Here is an 11366-nt window from a genome sequence, read left to right on the forward strand (position 1 = left end):
CTATTCTAGTCTGTCAGTTTATTCCCATGCCAACCCCTATCATATTGATTTTATATAGCCCTTTTATTCTGTATTATTAATGTCCCAGACAAACTGAGACATGGTCACTTTATTTGTGGACATTTCTAAAGAATTTTGATTTTATAGCATATGTAATGGGAAGTATTGAAGAGTTTCAGGAGCCAAATTATACATTCTTTGGTTAATGTTTCTGAAGATCATACTGGTGCAGGATGGATGGGTTGGGGGTGGTGACTAGAATAAGGGTAAGGGGATCAATTAGGAGGCTAGTGCCAGAGTGCAGGTAGGGGCGGTAGTGGCTTTAGTGGTAGTAGAGAAAGAGAAATGGGATAGATTTTAGATGGAGCTTTCTGATGTATTAAATGTAGTAGTCTAGGGAGAGAGAGTACTCATCAAGGTTAGGTAATGAATGACTTGGGGCTTGAATAGCTAGGTGGATGAAGCTGCCACTTTTGAGTTGGAGAATTCTGGGGAAGCACAATTTTGTAAGTTTATAAGCCTTCAGATAAATTATAATGCTACTTTTTTAGTTTGCTTTTCCTTGGAAATAGCTGTATGGTTATGTATGTTTTATAGCCTGTTCATTGTCTTTACTCTCCAAATAGGTAGCTCTGTTTTGAGAAGTACAACCACATCTATTCTGGAATTCAACACAACAATGAACTGTGAGAAGCAGAGCACGAGTCACAAAATCCAGAGTAGCATCACTTTCCTCTGTGGGAAAACCCTGGTGAGTACATATGGTCACTTTATGTATTTCATTAGAAATGTCTGTTCCTTGGGTGCTCTTGCTATAGCACTATTCCAGGAAGAATAAGTGAGCAAAATTAAAAACACAAATAGAAACCCCAACCAAATCACCATCACCCTCAAGAACCAATAAGTAAACACATCCCAAACTTACAGTTACAACTTACAAGTGAAACTTGAGCCACATTCTGTGTAAGACTATAATTCAAAGTGATTAGTATATAAAACCTCAGCACATTTTTTTAATGTTTATGTCACAGGCATAATTTCTTTTTCTTTCCAAAACTTCTCCTCGCTGGACATAGTGTGGCTTACGCCTATAGTCCCAGCTACTTGGGAGGCTGAGGCAGGAGGATCACTTGAGCCCAGGAGGGAGTTCTAGGCTGCAGTGACCTATGATTGCACCATAGCACTGCAGCCTGGGAGACAGCAAGACTCTGTCTCTTAAAAAACAAAAAAAATCCAACCTCCTAGCTTTTCATTTTGTTTTTAAGATTTTAAGGCAATATGTTTAGTTTTTTAAAAAATATTTTTCTTTCCTCATTTACATTAAATTGGGGAGATCAACATCTTTTTAGGAGAAGCCCTGGCCAGTAGGTAATGGGTCCCAAGCTTTTAGGGCATTACCTGGTGTTTAAAAGGGACATCACTGTGTAAAGCATATGTTTGTTACTCTAGGCATATCGTGTGTGATTTGTTGGTTTTAGTCTTTAGTTTTTAGAAAGGGACTTGCAGTAAATAATTGCTAGCTTGTAGGAAAAGCAATAGTTACACAAATCCTATGCATGCATGTTCTTGAATCAGAGTAAGAACCCAAGTGTTTAGGAAAGTCAAGTTGAGTGAAACTCGTGGCTACCAAATTGCTTTGAAATATCATTTTAGAACTTGGGTCTGTGACCTTTGCATCTTCAGGCCTGTAACGTCTCATTTGAAGACCTTTGAAAATAGAACTAACATTGTTAATTTTGGATCAGCCTATTAATTGCATTGTCATAAACATTGAAACCTTAAAAAAACTCTGTTTGCAACAGCATGAAATTTGAAGGTTTATGTTATAGAGTAAAATGTATAGCTGCTGTTTTAACTAATTTCCTTGAAGAATTCTGTGTTTACCGTACAAGAAACAGATCTGTGAAGGAGAGCTCCCTAGTTCTGTGCATGGAGTGTAGAGGTTAATTCCTGCCGTGCCACGTGTCACCCCTTGGTGCTGTGGTTGACCAATTTAGAGTCCACTCTGATCGAGTCTAGCAGGAGGCGCTGCCTTGAGGGTGGGCGTCTGGGCGCAGTCTGGGGCCGGGGACTGACTGGGTGGGACGCAGATGGGCTCCTCACGGGCCTCCTCACAGGAAGCATGAGGTCACGGTTTCTGGCTCAGATTTTGTTGGCATTTGGTTAAGAGAAGATTTAGACTGTGAGAGTAGAACGACTACGAGGATTACTTCCCGTGAGCTTACTGTACTGACATAGTTGGGGCAGTAGAACAGTTTTGGATTAGTTGTACTAAAATTCCAGCATGATTTCACGAAGCTTTCTGCACCAGAATTTTTAGTTTGGGAACCTCGTGATGACCTCGTTTAACTAAAGCAGTTGTGTCCCCCCTCCCTTCTTGCAGCTGCTTTTTTTATTTCAGTAGCTTTTACTGTGTCCTAATTTCAAAAAGAAACTTTACAATATATGGTATGGTAACTTATTTTAATTTTTTTTTTAAATAGGGAACCCCTGAATTTGTAACTGCGACAGAATGTGTGCACTACTTTGAGTGGAGGACCACTGCAGCCTGCAAGAAAGACATATTTAAAGCTGATAAGGAGGTAACAGGGGAACTTGCAGGTTCTGTGCTTATGATGTGTGCTCCGTGGACCTGGTAAATTTGAAAGACTCCTTCTAACCTTTCGGGATGCAAATCTCTTTTTAAGTTTTCAAACTCCATCTCTTTTTAAGTTTTCAAACTCCGCCTGAGCAGAGATACCATGTGATTTAATAGTTAAAACTTTTCTGGGTGGTTCTTATTTTTAGGACAGGGCATTTAAAATATCACAAGATGTGATTTTTGGTCCAGATTGGAAATAGAATGGCTCGCCCATATAAGGCAAGTTAGCTCTTCTTGGTTTCTGGTGCCGTGCAACTCAGTAAGTAAGCTCAGTGACGCGGTTGGGCTTGGGTTTAGATTATTCTCCCTGCCTTCAGGAGCTGTCTGTTTCTGACCTTGACTGCTTTGTCTTCCTTTGCAGCTGGCTTCGTGCCTGGGGTGCATCCTGCTCTGATAAGTCCCCTCTGCCCCCTCTGCCTATTTTCATTGTTTGGTCCCTCTCCTCAGCCCTGGGGTGGCTTCTGGCTGAATTGTGAACCCAGGCCCCCCTCCCCACCAGCACACATATAGAATGTGTGTGTACACACACACACACACACACACACACACACACACACACACACACACATATTATGTACGACATGATACTTCAAGATAATGTATACATTGTGGAATGGCTAAATCGAGCTAATTAACACGCATTAGCTCACACATTTACTGTTTTGTGTTGTGAGGACACCTAAAAGCTGCTTTCTTAGTGATTTTCAAGTATGCAGTGCATTGTTATTGGCTGTAGTCACCACGTTGTATAATGGCTCTCTTGGTCGAGTCATTTCCCAGCCTGGACCTCTGGCGTCGCTCTGCCCCCAGCTCTCCCTATCGTGGGGAAAGGGCGACGGTGCTCCCTCTGCGCCTTCTCCCTGCCCACCCCCAGATCTCCGAGGTGGTCCCTGTCTTCACAGTCTTAGTTAATTGATTATTCTCTCTTTTCTCGATTAGTTTTCAGTTTTTAAGGATTGAGTTCAAAGATTCTCTTAGGATACAGGAACTTACAAATGGCAGCAATCAGTTAAGTTGTACTGGTGGTCTAATACCATGTAGTGTAAGAAAGGCAAAAAGAGATGTTAAATCAAATCAAGTTATGAATAATAATTATCTCTGATTTTTAAAATATGATCATTTGTAAAAGACGAGACAGTCTGACGTGGAAGTGGAAGAGCCACATGTTGCTCCTGGGGCAGCGTGTATGGAATGCTCAGCAAAGGAGGAGTTTAATGTGGAAAGAGTTAGGCTGGTATTTAGGAGGTGCTGTCGCATTTAAACTTTGTTTAGGTTTTAAAACTTAGGTTAATCTGTTTGATGAGATAGGAAGAGCATCTTGAGGTTTGGGGCTGGCGGAGGAAGGGGCAGCCATCCTAAAGTGTCCCCTGGCTGGGTGTGAGCTGCTTCCTGCAGGGGCGGCTGGAGGCTGTGACCGGGAGAGCCCAGACCTCCCTCTCTCGGCCCCACAGTGTCCTCCTGGGCTCTGATTCTCCAACCTGATGGTGACACCCATTTTTTTCCAACCACAGCCTTTGGGCCAAGTCCTGTCACAGGCTTTTTTTTGTACAACCCCAGAACTAAGAATGGTTTTAGATTTTTTTACAGGATTATAGAAAAAAAAAAAAACCCCACCAAGAAGAATATGCAGCAGAGACCAGTGTGAGCCACAAAGCCTAAAATATATACCGTGCGGCTCCCTGCAGGGAAAGTGTGCTGATCTCTGTTCTGACAGTGTTTTGGGGTGGGAGAGGGGAGGTATAGTGTGTTTTTCTCAAAACAGTGATGTGTAATTTCTCTCAGAAGCTGATCTGAAGATGCACGAGAAATGTTTGTCATTTGTTCTCACTTGTCATCTCTTAGGTGTGGATGGCAGCTGGGGCTTTATTCATTCAGTTTGCATTTATTGAGAGCCTATTGTGGGCTAAGCAGTAGGAATTTCATTAAATTTTGAAGTGGTTCTTGCTTTCTGGGAGCCCAGGGACTAAAGATATGGAGGACACATTGGGATGCACAGGCTCCGTGTTTTCCTGCCTTAGGGAAAGATGAGGTAGACAGAAAGAACTGAGAGCATAGTGACTGCTGAAAGGTAGTGCTGTCACCTCAGTAGATCTTAATAAAGCATGTACCCTTTTCATATGATTTGATTACACCTTACAGGCTATGGTATGATCACTTCTAAAGATGTATTAAAGGTTATATGTGCTTGTACAACGCTCATCATTCCTTAAAAAAAATCCTTACTTAGTCTAGTGTCAATGTGGTCTTAATTTCCACACTTTACTGATGTCTCCTCATTTCTTTTATTCAGAATGATTTGATGGGTAAAGAGCTTGGTATTTAATGATAGTTCCAAACAGTGCCTTTTAAAACTACTGTTGTAAGGCTTCAGTGGATTCTGGTAAGGGTTTTTGAGAAATTACTTCATTAAAGCATTGCGTAGATACCCCCCCACCCCCACCCCCATTAGCTCTCTTGGGAACACACACAATTCAGAACTGACCTGCTGGTAGTCTTACCAGAGTTATATAAGTAGGATTTATATACATGCAACAGTGTTGGCTCCTCCCCCAGGCTGCTAAATTCCTGGCCTCATGAATGTCTCCCTTGCTTTGCTCGCTGTCGCAGGAAATGGGAGGACGTTCCCCAGGAGCCAGGACTGTTTTTTGAGGCACACTCGTTCCCCGGAGTGCCGTGAGGCGTGTCTGCTCTTCCCGCCGGGGGCAGGGAGACAGCCGGACCGCGCCAGCGGCCCCCAGCGGAGTGTCTGCTGGTCTCGGCGTCCCCCAGTGTCTTGGTGAAATGGAGCGAGTTTCAGAATGACAAATTCTTTCCACTGTGGCCCGGTCTTTCCCTCTTGGCGCCTGCCGTCCTGCTCCTTTTCTCTCACAGGCTTGCGTTGAGCTGGCTGGAGAACCGCCGCTTGTCTTGCAGCCCTACCCGCTCGACTGACTTGCCCCCTCAGGTTAATGCTTTTGTGTGCTCTCGCGTGGGATGTCAGCCTTAGGTTTGTGGGATTACGGACACTTGTGGTTGTTTTTCACTGCAGCCCAATTACAGTCGGCAGTAATGCCTTTCTTTTATTTGAATTGCCCTTCTGTGGGCATGTGGCAGGAGGCTTGTGCTGTGCGGGGCCCTCTGAGCACCGTGGGCCAGCCTCCTCCCTGACGGTGAGTCACTCTTGCATCCATTCTAGACGCATTTTAGGGGAGGGGTGACTTTGCCTTGGTACGGTTGAAGTGGGTTTGGTACCCTCTGAGGCTGTGCGGAGGTGTGAGTGGTTTGATTCACTCTGTTAGCTGCCCATGGAAAAGGTTAGTAGATTGAAGTATTCCTGCAGTTTGGAAAGCATCTTTCTAAGAAAAAGTGGAAAAACAAGTATTAAGCAGTTAACTTTTGTAAATAGACCTGCCTGTGAATTGCTTCAGTTTAAAAGATGAAATTTTAGGAAATTTATCTGTGGAAAGTAATAAAACTAACTACTTTGAAATGATGGCAGAGAACACGCATGTTTAGGATATTGGAAGGGGCAGTTCAAATGATGCCAGTGTGTTACTTTGGAAATAAAATTATGGGGGTGTTTCAGATAAAGTCATGACAGTAGACAGTGTTCACTTGGTGACCTAGGACTTTTTCCTCTTGGCACATCTTTGGTCTTGAATGCTTTGCCTTCACAAATAGGCAGAACTCTTAAAGCATCAGTATAATGACAGGTTCCCTGACATTTGTACAATAAAAAGACCATTAGTTCATAGGGATGAGAGAGTGGCCATAAATTAGAACTAAGTAAGGATGGATTAAGATGCTCAGAGGAGAAACTCAATAACTGAGCACCTGTTAGGTTCTAGGCATTGTCGTAAGCCTTGGTTAGCTGCCACGGTGACAAAGCCCCTGTCCTCAAGGAGCCAACATTCTAGCGGGAAGAAACTGACAAGTCAGCAGATAGCTGTGCCTGGTGATACACATTGCAGGGCTATGAGCATAAATAAGGTTGGGGGCCGGGTTTGGTGGTTCACGCCTGTAATCCTAGCACTCTGGTAGGTCGAGGCGAGAGGATCTCTTGAGCCCAGGAGTTTGAGGTTGCTGTGAGCTATGATGACACCAGTGCACTCTACCCAGGGCAACAGAGCCAGACCCTGTCTTAAACAAAAAAAAAAAGGTTGGGTAAGGGGGACAGAGAGAAGTGGCGGGTGCTATTTTAGATAAAGCTGTCAGAAAAGGCCTTACTAAGGGTGACATTTCATCTGGGACCTGGGTGAAGTGAGGGGGAAAACCATTGCAGGTACTCAGGGACACATCTTGGGAGAGGGGCATTGAGTTTCCAGGGGCAGAACTGCATCGAGAGGTCAGCGTGGCTGCATGGGGCCAGGGCTGGCGCTATTGAGGGGACTAGATTTTCTTCTCGGCATAATGGGAAGCTGGGTGGGGAGCGGCCTGTGTTAATTTTAAAAGGCGGATCCTATGGTTGTGGAGACGTGGGCCGAGGGGTAAGAGCGCATTAGGAGCTGGAACCAGGGGACCAGTTAAGGGACTGTTGCAGGGCAGAGGCTACCGTGGTGTGGCTGAGGGTGCAGTGGCAGAGCTGACAAGATGCGAGTGGACCCCGGCTTTCATTTGAAGATAGAACTGGCAGGACATGCCGATGGCAGGATGTAGGCTGTGTGACAAAGTGAGCCATCCGGGGTGACACAAGGCTTTGGCCCGAGCAGCTGGTTGAATGATGGTGCCATTTACTGCGATGGGGAACACTGGGGTAAGAGCGGGGTCCAGGGGAGAAGTCAAAGGCCCATGTTTAACATATTAACTGCCACGTGAGTTGTATTTAACTCATGCCAGTTTTGAGCCTGGGGCCTCATGAAACATATGTAACTGCATTTGGTTCCTGAAAATCTTATTGATGTTCTTATTGTTACAGTTAATACTGACAATTTAATTGCATATAACTCATGCGCAGAAAACAATAAAAAAGTAACAAATTTTTCATTAAATTAGAAAGGATGGTTTTGTTTTTGAAGTTTTTATTCTGTTTTTGTAATCAAACACTGTGGCCCCAAGGAAAAAATTATTTTTTCTGGTGTGGCAGTCAATGTGTTAAACGTGAAATTGGAGATGATTTTGTGTATCCAAAATGACGATGGTAAATAACAAATCAACTTGCCAGGCACTGTACCATGAGTTTTAGGCATATTACTTATAACTCACTCAGTCCTTCTAGCAGCCCCCTGAAGGAATTGCTATCACCATTCCCATGCAACACACGGGGACACTGAGGCACAGAGGTTACATGTGCTCATGGTCATACTAAGTGTCAGCACCAGAGTTTGAACTCAAGCGTCTATCTCCAGAGTTTGCTCAGAAACAATTCTGCTGTTAGCTGTGCCGGTCTGGAGTTCTGGGGAAGGTCAAGGCTAGAGACTGGAATTTGGGAACCACTGGCAGGTGTTCGAAGCCATGCACGAGGTCACCCAGGGACTGAGAGCAGACAGGGAGGAGGGCTGCCGAGTGAGCTGTGGTGCGTGTCTGCGTCAGAGCGAGTTAGGAGGAAGGCAAGGCAGGTTAGCAGGCAAGGTGAGCATCTGGGCAGAAGCCAGGAAGCAAAGTGGAGAAAGAGCGGGTTTCAGCAGGTGAGGATGGTCCACAGCGGCGAGTGCCACGGAAGAGCACGTGAGGGGAGGCTGGGAAATGAGTGCTGGGCCCGGCAGCAGGGAGAGGTGGTGGCTGGATCTGCAAGGCATGATTTTGGTGGAGCATGAGGGTGGGGCAGCAACCTAATGTGACCACGTTCAAGAGAGAATGGAAGTTGAAAAAGAGGAAGCAGAGTGAGGACACAGAATTTTGCTCCCCATTGCAGGGTCCCAGGAGATGGCTGAGGGGGATGCAGAGGGAGGGTGTGTACATGGTCCCAGTATAGGGGAGAAGAGGTGCTGAGGACAGTGTAGAGAAGTGGAAACATTTATTGGCCTTTGCTTTGTTTATTTTTGTCATTGGAGGGCGTCATGGCCTGGTAGACCCTAGCAAATGGAAACCAGTGCTATATGACACTGATCCTAGGCTTTGTGATCCTAGAGTCCCAGGGTGCATGTTGAAGACTCACCTTTTCTCTTGCTTGCTTCCAGGTGCCTTGCTATGCATTTGATGAAGAGTTAAGGAAGCATGACTTAAACCCACTAATCAAGCTTAGTGGCGGCTACTTGGTGGATGACTCTGATCCGGACACTTCTCTGTTCATCAATGTCTGCAGAGACATAGGTATGAACCATTGTGGGGCAGGGGGATGGTAGTGCTGAAGGATTTCTTGTAAGGCTTTGGTATCTGTGCCTTTTCTTTGGTCTATTGGGACATCCATGTCACTGATGAGGCCCTCTAAGAAAGCTTTTGTCCCGAGAGATGTTCTCTTTGCACAGCCTACCTCTTATCCCCAGTAAATTCTGATTCCATGCCTTCTCCCTGGCCCCCACAAATTCCATCCAGACTGTTCGTCCATTATGTGAGTTCTCTCTGCCAGATACTTTGGGTTTCAGAGTTCCATGATGAAGACGGGTTGGTCTTGCCTCCTGGGTGTACCTGAGTCCTTTGGCTTTGAGTTAGAGGCTGGGTACTTGGTCATGATGCATATTTGGGCCCAGGCTACCTTCTTCCCTGGCTTTCTTTCTTTCTTTTTTTTTTTAGTGTTTTTTTTTTTTTTTTTTTGAGGCAGAGTCCTACTCTGTCACCCTGGCTAGAGTGCTGTGGTGTCAGCCTAGTTCACAGCAACCTCAAACTCCTGGGCTCAAGCAATCCTTCTGCCTCAGCCTCCCAAGTATCTGGGACTACAGGCATGTACCATCATGCCTGGCTAATTTTTTCTGTATACTTTTAGTTGTCCAGCTAATTTCTTTCTATTTTTTTAGTAGAGACGGGGTCTGGCTCTTGCTCAGGCTGGTCTCGAACTCCTGAGCTCAAACGATCTGCCTGTCTCGGCCTCCCAGGTGCTAGGTTTACAGGCATGAGCCACTGTGCCTGGACTTTCCCTGGCTTTCTCTGTAGATGCCAGAACTAGTGTGAGAAGCTTTAGGTTTAGATTTAGAATCTTTGCTAGGCCAGGTGGGAGGATTGCATGAGGTCAGGAGTTCGAGAGCAGCCTGAGTAAGAGTGAGAACCCATCTCTACTAAAAATAGAAACATTAACCATGTGCAGTGGCCCATGCCTGTAGTCCCAGCTACTTGGGAGGCTGAGGCAGGAGGATTGCTTGAGCCCAGGAGTCAGTATGAGGCTACAGTGAGCTACGATGACGCCACTGCACTCTACCCAGGGCGACAGAGCATGACTCTGTCTCAAAAAGAAAAGAAGAATCTTTTTGCCAAATTAACTAAATGCTGTAAATAAATGGTCTTTATCGAAAAAGGACTGTTGTAAGTTTTACTAAGCCTTTAACCTAGCCGTTACCTAGTTTTACTAAGCTAGGTTTCTAAAAACTAGCTTCGTGGAGATTCCTTAAGGGCTGTGAATTTTTAGCTCTGTTGGCCAGGACTTGTCTTTCTGCAGCGCTAGTCATGAATAGATTTTGCTGGTGATTAATTAAAAAGGTCGTATTTACTGTTTTCTTTATGTTTCTGTTTCTCACATAGTACGTAACGCTTTGGCTCTACAAAAGTTTGGAAAAAATTTTAAAAATAAAGTCAATACATGTAGGGGTATTGCTGGATAGTAGATATCTGTGTATTAATTTACAATTATTCTTTTTTTTGAGACAGAGTCTTGCTTTGTTGCCCGGGCTAGAGTGCGTGCCGTGGCATCAGCCTAGCTCACAGCAACCTCAAACTCCTGGGCTTAAGCGATCCTCCTGCCTCAGCCTCCCGAGTAGCTGGGACTACAGGCATGCGCCACCATGCCCAGCTAATTTTTTCGATATAGATTTTTAGCTGTCCAAATCATTTCTTTCTATTTTTGGTAGAGACAGGGTCTCACTCTTGCTCAGGCTGGTCTCGAACTCCTGACCTCGAGTGATCCACCCACCTTGGCCTCCCAGAGTGCTAGGATTACAGGCGTGAGCCACCGCGCCCGGCCTTATTCTTTAAATTGTACATATACATTATGCCTCATCTTGTTCCTGTATTATTTCTAAATAGTTAAACATGGTAATTATACCGCACACATGGCTCACGAAAAGTGACCAGTGATAATTTTAGATTTTTTTGTGCTTCATGATATTACATTATTCTTTTATTCTCCAAGGACAGCGTTTCTTAATTGTTTTGGAAAAAGGCTGATAGATAAAGTCTTTGTCTTAAATGGGTCTGAACTCAGGTTTGGTTATAAAGTTGAAGCATCTTGTAGATTATTGAATTCTGAAATAATGAGCTATTTTGATTTGGAAAACATTTACATTGCTGGTCTTTTATCATTTTGAGGATTATCTGAATTTGCTGGATATTTTCTTATAAAAGTCTTTTTCTTTCAAATTTACTGGCAATTTGTGTTGAACTTGAATGACTCTGATTCTTACTAGAAGTGCTCCAGTTTTTGCTCAGACATTCTCCATTTCCCGGAAATTGCTCTGAGCCTTAAGTTTGCATGTGACTCTCAAAACTGCATGTGTAGTCTTGGGTTTGCTGCTACGTGCTTAACTCCTTAGATACTCAGGGCACTTGCCTTACTTTCTGCCTCCAGTAGGACAAGCAGTCTGTCTAACTTGGAGTCCCGGTGAGGGCAAGTAGCCCATGGCACAGCAAATACTATGTGTTGAACAAAACAGCCCATTAAGTG

General features: G+C 44.5%; 1 protein-coding gene across 1 annotated transcript in view; it reads left to right on the top strand.

The window, feature by feature from the left end:
- Positions 1-11366, top strand: part of IGF2R (insulin like growth factor 2 receptor) — a 101158-nt gene that overhangs the window by 25785 nt on the left and 64007 nt on the right. The window contains exons 3-5 of the mRNA XM_045544685.1: positions 627-751; positions 2484-2582; positions 8737-8869. Of these exons, the coding sequence (XP_045400641.1) occupies positions 627-751; positions 2484-2582; positions 8737-8869 (357 nt within the window). The remainder of the gene's footprint in view (positions 1-626; positions 752-2483; positions 2583-8736; positions 8870-11366) is intronic.

The sequence above is a fragment of the Lemur catta genome, chromosome 2 (assembly GCF_020740605.2).
Source record: "Lemur catta isolate mLemCat1 chromosome 2, mLemCat1.pri, whole genome shotgun sequence".
Classification (NCBI taxonomy): Eukaryota; Metazoa; Chordata; class Mammalia; order Primates; family Lemuridae; genus Lemur; species Lemur catta.